This window comes from Panthera pardus, unplaced genomic scaffold, assembly GCF_024362965.1.
Source record: "Panthera pardus isolate Hobbes unplaced genomic scaffold, ASM2436296v1 HiC_scaffold_22, whole genome shotgun sequence".
NCBI classification, from domain to species: domain Eukaryota; kingdom Metazoa; phylum Chordata; class Mammalia; order Carnivora; family Felidae; genus Panthera; species Panthera pardus.
In genome coordinates, this window is record NW_026526788.1 from 34,005,836 (window position 1) to 34,021,372 (window position 15,537).

The 15,537-nt window shown below is 41.9% G+C and overlaps 1 protein-coding gene and 1 long non-coding RNA gene across 5 annotated transcripts in view; one reads left to right on the forward strand and one right to left on the reverse strand.

The window, feature by feature from the left end:
• LOC109264434 (uncharacterized) overlaps window positions 1–15,537 on the reverse strand; it is a 76,000-nt gene that overhangs the window by 28,659 nt on the left and 31,804 nt on the right. For both annotated transcript variants that reach the window (XR_008424839.1, XR_002078722.2), the window contains exon 3: window positions 2,490–2,545. This is a non-coding gene — a long non-coding RNA (uncharacterized LOC109264434). The remainder of the gene's footprint in view (window positions 1–2,489; window positions 2,546–15,537) is intronic.
• VCL (vinculin) overlaps window positions 3,981–15,537 on the forward strand; it is a 110,254-nt gene continuing 98,697 nt past the window's right edge. Inside the window, exon 1 of one of the 3 annotated variants that reach the window (XM_019444611.2) lies at window positions 3,981–4,262. In XM_019444611.2, coding sequence (XP_019300156.1) covers window positions 4,095–4,262 — 168 coding nt within the window. In that variant the 5' untranslated portion in view covers window positions 3,981–4,094. The remainder of the gene's footprint in view (window positions 4,263–15,537) is intronic. The other 2 variants (XM_019444610.2, XM_019444612.2) reach the window with 2 other exon arrangements.

Here is a 15,537-nt window from a genome sequence, read left to right on the forward strand (position 1 = left end):
GACAGAGAGAGACAGAGCATGAACGGGGGAGGGGCAGAGAGAGAGGGAGACACAGAATCGGAAACAGGCTCCAGGCTCCGAGCCATCAGCCCAGAGCCTGACGCGGGGCTCGAACTCACGGACCGCAAGATCGTGACCTGGCTGAAGTCGGACGCTTAACCGACTGCGCCACCCAGGCGCCCCAATGTTTATTTATTTTTGAGACAGAGAGAGACAGAGCATGAACGGGGGAGGAGCAGAGAGAGAGGGAGACACAGAATCGGAAGCAGGCTCCAGGCTCTGAGCTGTCAGCACAGAGCCCGACGCGGAGCTTGAACTCACGGACCGAGAGATCATGACCTGAGCTGAAGTCGGACGCTTAACTGACTGAGCCACCCAGGCGCCCCAAGCGTCCAACTCTTGATTTCAGCTCAGGTCATGATCATGGTTTGTGGGATCAAGCCCCAAATTGGGCTCTGCACTGACAGAGCAGAACCTGCTTGGCATTCTCTCTCTTTCCCTCTCTCTGCCCCTCCCCTTCTCGTTTTCTCTCTCTCTCTCAAAATAAATAAATAAACTTAGAAAAAAAGGACTGATGTGATTAGGCCAGACTTGCCTGGATAATCTCCTTATTTTAAGGTCAACTGTGCTATATAACATCACCATGTGTAGATAAAGTCCATTACATTTGCAGTTCTGAGGATTATACCAGGGATAGGAAATCTAGACAGACATCTTAGAATTTTACCTACCACAGTAGATAAGACTTAGACAACCAGAGAGAGGTTTTAGTTGGAAAAGAAATATAGGCAAAAGCTGAAAAGAAAAATTCCACCGGCAATTTTGTGACTGTTGTGACTGCTGTAATCATAGTAACAGCTCCCTTTTCCTGAGGGTCTCCTAGGTGCTTTACACAAATTCATTTAACAATCCTTACATCAGCTCTATAAGGGTGGTATCATTCTACTTTTACAAAGACAGAAATTCAGGGAGAGAGAAGAAAAGCTACTTGTCAGAGTTCTATCCCAATCGAATTGTGAAGCTGGGATTATGGCTTGAACTCTAGATGACTCCAGCTCTTTGCACTATTTAACCCACCTTTCTGTGGGTCTGGATGAGGAAGGAGAAGGCAAGGAGGTTGGTCTGAACACAGACTGTGGAGGACGTTGACGTTAACATAGGTTAAAAGTTGCCATGGAAGATTTTGGATGGTGTGCATGAGTGTGGGGGAGGAGGTGGACAGACGTGGACACGGATGTGGATGGAGGGGAGCATGTGGCTTGGACATCCCATGTGGTATTTTAGGGAGGTTAATATGGTTAGTCTGGAGTAGCCGGGAGTATAAAATTGGAGGCAGGGATGATATATTACAGTTAGAAGTCTATTGCATGATTAAGTCTCTGAGTCTTGCTGCTGATTTGCAGGAAATACATGGGCCAGAAGAAAGTGTTAAACTACACTTAAGTATATAATTATTAAAGTGGGGGCAGAGTAAGGATTACAGAAAAAAGATCATATGTAATTCCATTGCCCATATATTACTATTACTACGTGAGATAAGCAGAGAAAACAGCTTTGGTAGCTGTGGTAGACTAGACAAAAATGTTATTAGTTTTGAAGAGAGGATCCATCAGGCAAGGGATTTCCTGCGAGCTGTTTAGTAATCAAGAGTTAGTCATGGTCAGACTAACATGGTTACTAGCTGTGTAACTAGGGTGAGGTTCACAGGCCGGGGTGGTTGCACAGGGCCCTGCACTCATAAGAGCTTCACATTTGAGGTGTAATGCTCGTGGGTTATTGTCTTAGTTTTTATAGTTTTATCTTTGAGGGGCCTCTGGGTGGCTCAGTCAGTTAAGAGTCTGACTTCGGCTCAGGTCATGATCTCATGGTTCGTGAATTCAAGCCCCATATCGGTCGTCAGCACAGAGCCCGCTTCTGATCCTCTTTCCTCTTCTTTCTCTGCCCCTCCCCCACTCGTTCTCTCTTTCTTTCTCTCTCTTTCTCAAAAAATAAAAAAAAATAAAAAAAAAACCCCAACTTTATCTTTGAGTTTGTATTTTAGAAGTCCAATGAGACAATGGAGCATACATCGGGGGTTTGGAATCTCCACTTTTGCACGGTCCTGTCTCTCACCACCTCCTGTGGATGGGTTTTAGGTAGCCTGCTCCCCCAGCCTCTTGGTCCCCTGCCCCCACTAACCTTTTCTTTCCCACTCCTGTCCAGTGACCACAGCTGGTTTCTGTTCTGCCTTCTGCCTTAGGCAGGATTCCATGTGGGCTCCTCATAGCATCTAGAGGTGAGGGATTATGGTGGCCATTCCCAACTCAAGCTATCAGGGCCACAGCATGTTTGAGAGCTGTTAGGTGGCCATGGGTCTCTTTCCCTCCCTTGATGCAGTTACTTAGTGAGTCTCAGTGTTCAGGTAAGCATGTCTTTTGAGGTCACCCATCTGCTGAGGGTTGTGGAAGAAGGCCTATTGGAAGGGAAGATGCCTGGCTTGGTTTCCTTACCTTTAGCCGGTCCTAGGTGAAACTTTAGATGAACGACAGAGCTTCAGTTTCCTTATCTGTAAAATGGGGGAGAATAAAGTAGTATAAACTGCATATACCTCAGTTTGAATAAGGGTTTACACAGTGCCTAGAACTTATAAAGTATAAATAAATGTTAGCTTAAAATAGATATAGAATTCTGTTACCTATAAGGATATGGAAGTAGTAGCCAAACAGTGACGATATTATGAGAAGAAAAAAATGCAGGATTTGGCAACATGCAGAGTAGAAATAGGGGATATATATTACCAGACAAAAATAGCTTCAAAAATTGCACAGGAAAACACACATAGTTTAGCCTCTTGGAAAATGTGGGACCTTGAGAAATAGTTTCATTTGACTTGAGGAATGTCAGCTTGGTGGTATTAGTGAAAGTGTTACCTTGGAATGGGAAAGTTTGGGTGAAAGAGAATCAGAGATATATTCACAAGATGTCTTTAATATAAAGTGTGCTGTGAGAGGAATAGGTAATTTGGTTGTATCAAAATGTAAAACTTTTGATAAAACCTTTTCATTTTTACTTCCTTTCTAGGTTTCTGTCCTAGATATTTACACACGTGCACAACACAATGCTGGTCATGCAGAATTGTTTTTTGATACTGACAAACAGAATTTAATCTAAATGTCCACTAGTAGGAAATTGGTTATATAAATTGTTTGATTTAATGCAATGGAATACCATGCAGCCATTAAAAAAGAATGAAGTTAGACCTATATTTATCAATGATGAAAGATAACCAGGGGGTTTTAATTAAGGGGGAAAATATCAAATTCCAGGAAAATGTTTAATCCCACTTACTTAGAAAATATACATGTACAAGAAAATGAATACCCAAAAGTCTAGAAGGCTACACATTAAACTATTAACAGTGAAAATCTCTGAGGAAGGGAGTGGGTGGAGTGTGTGTGTGTGAATGAATGGGACACTCATGTTACATGTGCATTCCTGTTATATGAATGTTTTACCAAAAATATTTCCACGTATTACTGAGAGGAAATGGAAAGAGTATTTTGAGGGAATTGTGCGAAGGGAAAAGTTGAGGAGGGGGCGGGGAGACCCTGATCTCTTGAGACTCCCGAGCCGCGGGAGGTGAGGAGACCCCGCCCCGCTGAGGTGATTCTGCAGAGGGGCGGAGCTCTGCAGAGCCCTGGCGGGAGGTGGCTCCTGGGGGCGGGGCTGCTGATTCCAGCCGCACGCTCCGCTCCCACCATGCCCTTATAAGGAGCGCCCCGCGTTAGGTCTCCGGAATCCGGTCGCAATCCCTGCGGCGCAGCCCCAATCCCAGGCCCCTCCCTTGGGAATGGGGGCGGGGCGGGTTCTTGGCGGCGCGGTAGCGAGGGCGGAGCATCTTGAAGTGGGACCAATAGGAGTGGCGGACCCGGTCTAAATGGTGCTGCCATTGGGCGCGGCTACATGAGAGGGCGGGGCGCCCGCGGGGCTGGTTACGCCGAGGGAAGCCCCGACTCCGTAGTTGCTGCTCGCAGTCGGTCTTTTTGCCGGTTCCCGGCCCAGCCGTTCCCAATTCTCTGTAGCCAGCGGTTCGCCGCCTCCTGCTTGCCGCCGCGATGCCGGTGTTTCATACGCGCACGATCGAGAGCATTTTGGAGCCGGTGGCGCAGCAAATCTCCCACCTGGTGATCATGCACGAGGAAGGCGAGGTGGACGGCAAAGCCATCCCTGACCTCACCGCGCCGGTGGCCGCTGTGCAGGCGGCAGTCAGCAACCTTGTCCGGGTGAGCGCGCTAGGCCTGGAGTGGGGAGCGGGGTGAGGAGACATTCCAATGGCTCCCCTTTGCCGGCTTGATGCCTGTGGCTTTGCGCGTGGGTTCTGCAGCCAGATGGCCGTGGGTTCGAATCCCAATTCCCCCCACTCTGTGACCTTGAGCGAGCCCCTATGCTTCTCTGGGCCTCAGTTTCTTCATCCATAAAATGGGGGCAATCATAATAATGCCTGCCTTGCGGGTTTGTTGTGAAGATTCAGCGAGGTGGTATTTGTAAAGTGCCTAGCGCAGCTTGTGACCCACAGTAGGCGCTCAGTAAAGGATAGTTGTTAGGGTGTCTGATGGCCCCTTTCACTCAGCAGGCTGTCGCCCCTCGCGTTGACAGTCTTGCTCTCAGTTCCTTCTTAGGCCTCCCCAGTCTGGCCTATGTGCGGGCGCGCTCCCCTGCCTTTCCTTCGAGGGATTCTTATTTGAGCGGCCTTGTTCACCTTTCTAATACTTTTGCCCCTCACCCGGAGACCTCCCTCACCCACCACCCTTCCCCCCCGCGCTCCCCGAGTCGGGCTCTTTTGTCTACTTGTCTTACTTGCCACTCGTCTCTCGGTCTCCTCCTTCCTTCCTAGGCATTTCTACTTCTGCTCACACCTCTGGCACTCTCAAACACCGGGTAATTTCTTTATATTTCTTTATGCAATAATTCATGACCCCGAGTCCCTTTTCCACTTTTGCTTCACCCTGCGGCCTTTCATTTTATTCCCTCCCGTGGAGATTTCCACCTGGCTTTACCTGCTGTCAAACGGGTTCCTCCTTCTGGGGCCTTTCTAGACTTGGGGGCCCTCCTCCTCCGCCCCTCCTCCGGGCAGGAAGCAAGATGGAGTGTTGGGAGAGGCCTGTGGAATCTGGGATCTGCGGCCCCTGCCGGAGAGAGGCCCCTGCCGGAGAGGAGAACGGGGCGTCTCCTCCCCAACCCACAACTTTGCTGGGTGGCTGAGTGGCTCTGCAGACCTCTGTAGCCCACAGCTGTGACTAATAACAGAGGTGGTTCTTAGGGGAGGCGGAGCTCACTTCTGAAATGGGAAAAGAGGTGCTGTGACCAGTCTCCTAACACTTCCCTGACTAATATCACACTTCTTTCCCACCCTGGGTGGGTGACTCACTCAGACCCCTGCTGCCTCTAAGGGACAACTTTGGAAAAAGTTCATACTGTTCCCCCACTGAGCTGTGTAAATAGTGTATGTCAGGGTAGTTGGCAGCTTGGGAGGCAACTGTGGGTCTGGGTGGGGCTTGGTTTACTTGTCTGATTAGAGCACTGTAATGCACTAGTGGCACTTTAGCAGCTGAAAGTCTACCTCAGTCTTTAGGGGTCCTTCTCAGCCAGTTCAAGAGACTGATAATTAGGAAGGGGGGGGGGGACCCCACCGACTAAATTCCTCAATTTCGTTCTGTATAGATTTAGTAAGAATCTATTCAGTAAGAATGCAGTATTCATTCAGAATATCTAGTTCTATATTGTTCTTGTTCTTTTTGTAACTAATTTTAATCTAAGACTCCAGAGTACATTCTTAAGTAGTGTTGTCTAACATGGCTGCATTCCAGACCTCCATTTTTCAACAAATAGGAAACAATGTAAAGAGGCAGAGTAATAGTGTCCCCCCATGGAATACTTCAGGAAATGAAATCTTAAAACCACATGTTGCACTTGGAACAGAGCTAGTTTAGTCTAGGGGTTGATATCTGGTTAGGCTATTTAGAGAAAAGTTATTTATGAGCTTCATTGCATGAATTAATAAGAAGTGAATGCTGCCTAGGGAGCATTGTAATAAATCAGTGGTTCTCAGGTTGGTGTGCATCAGAATCACCAGAGGGGTTTTTAGGAATAAAGTTGTCCAGCTCCCATCTCAGACTTAACTGAGGAGCCTTTCATGGGGTAGTCTCAAGGCCTTTGTATTTTTCAGAAGCTTCATAGGTGGTTGTGATACACCCTTAGTTAGGAAACACTGCAAAAGTATCGTGAGACAAATACAAAAGAAATAAGGCCAGTCATGAGCTGAAAAAAAAAAAACAACAAAACATATAGTTGCATCCCAATACATACAAAGAAAGGGACTTGAGGTTGGTGGTACATCTGAATTAGCGAAGAGAAAGTTGGGAGGATTGTGCTGATAGTTAAAATGAACAAAGGTACTGGTAAGTCATTTCCAGGTTACAACAAGCATATTGTCTGGACTAGCTCAGGAAGTAAGTTGGAGAGAAATTAGAGACGAAGTCAGTGTATGACATATGGCAGTTAAACAGAAGGCCTTATCCAATCATCTTATCCAAGATGAACAAAGACAGTGGGAGGGAGGAGTGGATGAGAATAGTTTTTGAGGGAGACTGTATAGGTTGTGTTCTCTGGAGGCCAGGGGACCTACCCATTGCGTGGAATTCTCAATGCCAACTGTGGCCCTTATATATATGCTACTGAGTGTTGTGATGAATCGTGTACATGTGTCAAGTTCTCAACTAGGTTGTGTCTGGAGAATAGGCCTCACAGGATGGCCCAATAAGTATTGCTGTGAAGGAAAGAAGGAACTGTAGGAGAGGAGATAAATTAGGAGAACTTTTAAGTTGGCTGGTCATGAAAAAATTGAGGACCTGGACTTTGAGTGTGGCAGCGAAAATGGAGAAGGAGTTAACTAGAAATACAGTAGAGGAAAGTTAGTGGAACTTGATACTAGTGCCCTCAGGTTTTGCTAGGAAAAAACGTTGTGTTATTATAAAATAATGAAACTGATTTTTGAACAAATATTCTGGAATCGATATAATTCAGGCTTCTTTCAGTTACCTTGGGAAGTTATATCTTTATTCCAGTGCTTCTGTTTGAGAATTTCTCTCAGATTATTTACATATATGTGTCAAATTAGTCCAGAAAATTTTATCTGTGGTGGGCATTCCTTAGCCCTACTATTTTATGTGTCGTTCTTGAGTCCAAGTGCCTTTTGGACATTTCCACAATGAAAGTTTACCAGATGAAGATGAACTTCTTGATTGTTAAGCATAGTCACTCACTTATCAAACAGGTGTTTATGGAGACTCCCTTTTAATGTCAAAGCAGTAAGTATGATTCTGGGCAGAATAAGTATAATACTAGATTGAAAGTCCCAAGTGACACTAAGGAAGTGAAGTACTGTGGAAGTTCAGAGGAAGGTGAGGTTACTTTCGGTGGGAGAATCGGGAAGGCTTCAAGGAGGATGTAGCATTTGAGACAGCTGGAATTTGAACATTTAAACATGTGGTAAGAAAGCATCCTAAGTGGAAAGAATGACCCAAACAGAGGCATAGAATTATTGAGAATCTGAGGACCAAGTTTAGACTTAGGGCATCATTAAGGTGACTACTTTTGGAGGGGTAAGACTCATTTGGAGTTGTAATTTCAAGTATATTTGTTAAACAGAAGTAGTCCGGTCACTTTTTATACATATCTTATTGCAACTGAGTTATCATTTTTACTCCACACTTAGGGAGGGGTAAGATGGGAGTATTTATTTGCATGTCCTTTTTTTCAGGATCCTGAGGAGGACCATGTTTTAAAAACAGTTTTGTTGAGATGTAATTCACATACCATACAATTCCCCCATTTAAAGTGTACAATTAGGTGTTTTTTAAATATATTGGCAGAGTTGTGTAACCATCACTGCAATCTAATTTTAGAAAGTTTCTATCCCGTCAAAAAGAAACCTCGTACCCATCAGCAGTCACTCATTCTCTCGATCCCCCACTTTCTCAGGCCTAGACAACCACCAGTCTACTTTCTGTCTCTGTGGATTTGCCTATTTGGACATTTTGTGTTAACGGAATCATAAAATATATAGTCTTTTGTCTTTGACTTCTTTGACTTTGCATAATGTTTTCAAGGTTCATCCACAGTGTAGCATAGTATGTATCAGAACTTCATTCCTTTTTGCTGCTGAATAATATTCCATTGTATAGAATAAGGCCATTTTAAACATAGAGAGTGATTCTAATGTAATAAACAAAACAAGGAAGAGGTGCTGAGACAAAGAAGGGTGGGAAACGAAAAACAGAGGAGGGGTAAGAATTTCCAAGGGTGGGATTCAATGAGCAGTGTGAAAAAGTCAGAAGTCTTAGACTGCCTGTTTTGTAGCATGGCATATAAATTTTTCTTTTTTTCCCACTGAAGTGGCCCATAGAAATCTGTCAGTCTTTGTGATCATACGGTCATGGTAGTTTTATTAATGGGACTTCAGACACTTTGCCTTCTCCATTGCATCTGAGGGCATGTGTTGTAACTCCTCCTTGGGCTCATGAAATATTTATTTTGGGAGTTTTTGTGGCCTTGACTTTTATGAGCCTCACCCATATATTATACCCTGTTGAGACCAGCTGTGGTACAAATAGCAGGATTGTCTTTACTTTAAACTGATACATGGGAAAGGCCGTTCTGCTCTTAAAAAAAGATCAGCAATTAATTTTGTCATTTATAAATTATCATTAACATCCGAAATTATTTTTGCTCTAATTTTTTTTTGGTTGATGTTAGATTTATTTCAGTTAAGATAAATAACGGGGGTGCCTAGCTGGCTCAGTTGGAAGAACATGCAACTCTTGATCTCAAGGTTGTGAGTTTGAGCCCCACATTAGGTGTAGAGATTACTTGAAAAAAACAAAATCTTAAAAAACAACAACAATAATGGTGATAGGCCTGTGGGTGATTTTTTTCTTCTTCATATTTTCCTGTATTTTCCAATTTTTAAAATGAGCATATAATTCCTATATTAAGGAAAAAATAAAGTGAATAATAACATTTGTGTAATCCTTCATAGTTAATAAAATACTTTTTTTTTAATGTTTATTTATTTATTTATTTTAATTTTTTTAACGTTTATCTATTTCTGAGACAGAGAGAGACAGAGCATGAACAGGGGAGGGGCAGAGAGAGAGGGAGACACAGAATCTGAAACAGGCTCCAGGCTCTGAGCTGTCAGCACAGAGCCCGATGCGGGGCTCAAACTCACGGACCGCGAGATCATGACCTGAGCCGAAGTCAGAAGCTCAACCCACCGAGCCACGCAGGCGCCCCTTAATGTTTATTTTTGAGAGAGAGTGAGTGGGGGAGTGGCAGAGAGAGGGGGAGACAGAGGCTCTGAAGTGGGCTCCGCGCTGACAACAGAGTGCCTGATGTGGGGCTCGAACTTACAAACTGCAAGATCATGACCTGAGCTGAAGTTGGACGCTTAACCGACTGAGCCACTCAGGTGCCCCAATAAAATACTTTCATATGCGGTATCATAGTAAATCCATTAAGGTAGGTATTGCGATGGTCCTGGTTTTATAGATGAGGATACTATATAGATCAGAGAAATTAAGTAACCTGCCCACAGTGGCACAGCTAGTTAGTGGTATAGCTTGAACCCAAACTCTATTTTTCTTCCTCTGTATCCTTTGCTTTCTCTACTCCACTATTCTGTGTCCACTTAGAGCAAAGTTGTTAAATATCAGTGGAAGTTTTCCACCTAGAGTCTGAAACAATGAGAATGCTGTTAGTCATAGAGTTTCCGTTTGTCCTGGGCCTGGCAAGGTTATCTGTTTAAAACCTTTCTTTGGCATGGCCTGCATGACGGGCCTATGTGGAAAGAATGATGTGAAGGTATGGTTCTGTTTCACAGTAACATTTGATTTTGTAGCATTTCTTTAAAAAAAAAAAAAAAAAAGAGTAGATATAGATCAGCACAGAAGTATTTATGCCTGCAAAACAGATAAAGGCTTTTTATAGTATATATGCCTGCTCAGATTGAAAGCCTATTACAACTAATAGTATTTAAAGTAGTTTTGTAGGATTTCTGTATTTAAATAGTATTTGAAGTAGTTTGTGGACTCTTTGGGGAATCATGAACTTTCATTTGAAAAATGAAGGGGCGTCTGGGTGACCTAGTCAGTTAAGCGACTGACTCTTGATTTTGGCTCAGATCATGATGTCACAGTTCATGAGTCTGCACTGGGCATGGAGCCTGCTTAAGATTCTGTTTCCCTCTATTGCTCATACTTTCTCTCTCTCTTTCTGGAAAAAAAAAAAAAAGAAAAATGAAAAACTATGGATCAAAAGAGATAAATGGATGGGACAGGTTGTGAACTTGGTTCCAATAATACTTTTTTTTTTTTTTTAATTTTTTTTTTCAACGTTTTTTATTTATTTTTGGGACAGAGAGAGACAGAGCATGAACGGGAGAGGGGCAGAGAGAGAGGGAGACACAGAATCGGAAACAGGCTCCAGGCTCCGAGCCATCAGCCCAGAGCCTGACGCGGGGCTCGAACTCACGGACCGCGAGATCGTGACCTGGCTGAAGTCGGACGCTTAACCGACTGCGCCACCCAGGCGCCCCTGTTCCAATAATACTTAACATTTACTCATGTGATTGAGAGAACTGGAGAGTTTTGAAGATTATAATGTTTCTACAACTATGGTTTTAATTTTAATAGGGCCTGAATTTAAATATTTGTGTATCTATGTAGTAGAAAGTTGGGCCTTTTTTTTTTTTTTTTTAAGTTTATTTGTTTATTTTGAGGGAAAGAGAGAACATGAGCAGGGGAGGGGCAGAGAGAGAGAGAGAGAGAGAGAGAGAGAGAGAGAGAGAATCCCAAGCAGGCTCCACTGTCAGCGCAGAGCCCCTTGCGGGCTCCATCTCACAAACCACGAGATCATGACCTGAGGCAAAATCAAGAGTCTGCCGCTTAACCAATTGAGCCACCCAGGTGCCCTGAAAGTTGGGTTTTTCTAAAGCTTTTGTATAAATAGCACTGGTATAACTCTAAGTGGACAGAATAAAGGTTAGAGTAAAAGTCCTATGGTATTAACCACAGTGTCTTAAGTTGGCTTCTTCTGTTACAGACCAGGAATAAGGGCAGCATTAAGGCAACTACTTTAATGGGGATGGGACTTATTTGGATTTTAATATTTCTTGTATATTTGTTAAAAAAGTGGTTTCATCATTTTATATACTTATTTAATTATTAGCCACTTATACACATATAAAATGCTTATGCTTCATATGTATCAAAACTGAGAAGGTCATTTTTATTCCTGGTCTTCTCCAGTTCAGCATGGCATGTGTATACTCTCCTGTGACATTCATCATACTTAGTCAGTGTTTGTTTTCTCCACTAGATTATAGGTTCTCCAATGGCAGGGACCATGTCTGTTGTGTTCATTACTTTATTTCTAGTGTCAAGCTGTGACATAGGTGTGCAATATAATTTTCTTTTAACTAAGTGAACATGTACATAGCATTTCTTTTTTATGTGAAAAATATTGTAATAAAAATTTTGTGCAATGTATATTTTTCATCCCCAGCTTTGAAGCATCTGATGTAGCCAAATTTGAACAGTTGCAGTGAATTTATAGTGGGCTTTGTCTGAAACAAGTAGAATATGTATAAGAGGAAGGAACGAATGGCTAGCTGCCCATTGGTTGAGATAACAAAAGTGTTCAGGCTATTTTGGGTTGTGGTTCTCTGTTTCAGAGTCATTTCAAGTACGCAGGCCACTTATTAAATTCATAATGTGAGAACATGTTCCTAACTGAAAATGGCATTGGGATCTTGCATTCTTTTTAAACTGCAATGTCTTTTTAAAATTTAACAATTTAGACCAGGTATTGATATATTATTTGGAGGCCTGCAGGTTACAGCATAGTATCATACTATGAGTCATGAATTCCTCTGTCTTTTCTCTCTACTTCAAACCAATTTGCGTTTCCCTGGATATAAATACAAATTAAACTATATATAGATGCACCAGTTCTTATTGTTTTTCACCATTAAAAGACAAACAAACAAACAATACCTCAACTCCTTTAATTCACTTTCCTGTTTAAGAATTTGCGAGGAAAGGGGTGCCTGGGTGGCTCAGTCGGTTAAGCGTCCACCTTTGGCTCAGGTCATGATCTCACAGTTCATGGGTTCCAGCCTTGCATTGGGCTCTGTGCTGACAGCTTAGAGCCTGGAGCCTACTTCAGATTCTATGTCTTCCTCTCTCTGCCCATTTCCCGCTCATGATCTATCTCTCAAAAATAAATAAATGTTTAAAAAAACTTTGCAAAGAAAAGTGAGGAGACCTAGTCTGTTACAATATCCCAAGACTTTGTCATGTACCATTGAAGAGCCATGATGTACTTTACTGCTTGTTTCAGTAAGTGTGGAATGAGATGACTTTAAAATAATGGGCTAGATCCTGAAAGAACTAATCTTGACATACTATTTAAAGATATGGGGGCTTTAGTCTGATTAAATCTATTTAGGTATGAGCAATATGTGCAGACAAAGAGATAGGTAGGGTATGAGAGAGTAATGGATAAAAGGGAACTTGTATAATTAGACATAGGAAATTGGGGATTTGTTGCTTTCTTTCCAGTCGCTTGGTAGATTTTGTGTCCTTGTATATTGGGTCATCAGTCTGATGATTGATTTGTGGTTTTTCTTATCCCTCCCACCTGCCCCGCCCCTTCCCTTAGGGTATTTCCTTTAGATTGTTGGTTTCTGGAGGGCAAGAATGGGGCTATATTCTTGGTATTTCTGGTGCTGTTCTTATCCTAGTCCCTTGCTCATGGCATTCCTTCCACAAGTGTGTTGTGCTTTGATAGTTGCTATCCCAGCTAGTCATTCTAATGAGGATAGCTCACTATCTTTTGCCTCCCTTGGAAGGCATGGTGATCCTCTTTTCTTGCCTTCAAATGTTGCTATGTACAAATGGCTATGTAATCAAAGAGAAAAACAAAGGTTCATAAATGATATTATATTCTGTTGTTACGTATTTGGACTTTTAGATTTCAAAAAATTTTGTTACTTCTACTAGAAGTCAGCTTATTGGATTGGTATGAGTGTGGGATTTTTATGTGTATAGAGGATGAGAGGTAGTGAATCTTAGAACTAAAAATGTTTTACAAATATTGTCAAGTTGCAGAAAATAGAATCTTTGGCCCCTAGAGAATTTCCCACCGATAAGATTTCCAGTCAAATGACTTTTAAGAGGAGAGTGGCTGAATTTCATTGCAGCTGGCCACAATCCAAGTAAAAGTCATTCCTTCTTTTGAAATAAGTTTACCTTATTCCCACAAGTAAGCTTTCTGTGAAGAAAGAGAAATAGCACATTTGTTCTTAGAGTTGAGAGGTGAGGGACCTCTATTACCTAGCTCCCTATATTTTAAGCCCTCTTTCTTTGTTCAATGCATCTCTGAAGAATTGGTTTTATCTGTAAGGTAGACAACCTGTTTTTATTCATACAGTTAAAGTGGATAAGGATATATGAATGGCGGCATAATTCTTACACAGAAAAAAATCAAGACTACTAACACTTAAATATCTTATCTTTGCTCTTCTCCCCAAAGAGCAAAATTATTTATCAGACCCTTGCTATGCACCTTGCTAGGTGTTCTGAGTGATAGTAGGATATGTAAGATATGGTCTCTGGCTTCAAGTTGTTGAAATACAGATGAAATTTATAATCTTAGAAAATATTTATCTTATCCATGTCCTCTCCACCAGTAAAATTGTTTGCAGAATTTAAGTTACCCATTTTAAGGGGTTGTGCTCTAGTACTGTAAATGCTTTATTTCTTGGAGCCACAGAGAAAATATGAGTGGACCAGCAGCAGAGTGAGCAGGTGGTGGGCCTCATAGTGAGGAAAAGACCTTTGAGCATTGGCCTCAGCTGTTGTCTTCTTGTGGTACTCCGGACACACTGGGTTTTCATTTCCTCCAAAGCACAGTGCTGTTCCTCTGCTTGAACTACTTTTCAGTGCTTCTTTATTTGGGCAATTTCTACCAATCCTCAACTTCCATATTAAATGTCAGTGTTTTAGGGACACCCTCCCTGACTTTATCTCCAGAACTAAGTTAGGTCTGTCTATCATATGATTTCTATACTTTTTTCCTTATTTTGCTTATCACAATTGTAAGTAATTATCTGTGTGATGCTTAACATCTTTCTCCCCACTAGAGCCTTAAGGAGCAAATACTGGTTCTACTGTGTTTGCCCCAGAATTTTCAGCACCCATCATAGTGCTTGCACATAGTAGAGTCTTGAAGAATACTTGTGGAATGAACAAATGGGAAGACCATGTGCTGCTTCCCTACCAAAACTGTTTTATGTTTTTTTGGAAAAATATATATCATGCTGTGGGTGAATCTTGGTGAGGTTTAGCTGCCAATTAGGGAAGTAGCTGTAAATTTCTGCTTAGCACACAGCATTGTATGTAGTAGGACCATCTAATTCCTGTTTCCTGAATGAATCAATTCCAGGCATAAAGTCCTGGGGTGAGGTGGGAATAATCCTGTCCAACATAGGAAGATGCAGAATTTGTTAAGTGTAAATAAAACTATAACATGGATTTGAAATTCTCTATTAGTTTTGATGCTTTGCAAATAAACAGAATAGACAAGTTTGGCAAAATGCATCTAGTATGAGTTAGCAAATACCAAAGTCAGACTTTAGATAAAGATACAAGGTAAATCAGGATACAAACTTGACAAGAATCTTGGAAAGCAGTAGGGTATAATGGTTAAGAGTAAAGACTCCAGAGCTAAACTCCTTGGTTCAAATCCCACTATTGATCGATACCTCTGAGGTATGTAAATTGGGGAAATTATTTAATCTCTATTTCTCATGGTCCTCCTCTGTAAAATAAAGCTAATCATAATACTACCTGACTCATCATGTGTTATTGTGAGGATTAATGAATTCATAAAAATGTTTAGAACTATGCCTGTCATATAGTTAAGAGCTCAATGAGTGTTAGATATATTAAGATATTTTCCATAATTTTTAAGTCATATTTTAAAATGTTAGTCTAATGAAAAGGCAGTGTTGATTCTTTTTTTTTAATGTCTAAGCATAACTTCTAACTTTTGCTTAACAAGGCAAAGTGCCAGTGAAAGCTTTCAGTAGAATTCCATATGTTGTGGAATATACAGTTTTACCAACTGTGGGGAAAATATCACTCACAGTTTAGGTGCCTGAGCTTTGATTGCCATTTCCTCATGATTGAATCAAACATCTAAATTTTTGATTGATAACTCCTTTGGAGCAATAGCGAAGGGAAAAGTAAAGTATCCCCCCCTCTATATTTGTCCCCCCAATTTAGAATCAAGAAATGGAGCTTAGGATTTGGGATTTTATCCCAAGCATTCATTGTCCCATTTTCTAAAAAAGAAAAAAGATGAAGGGATAGTCAGGCCACTCACTAAAATAAGTAAGATGGGATCAGCCTTCCAGGTAGAGTTGAGAAGTGTAAT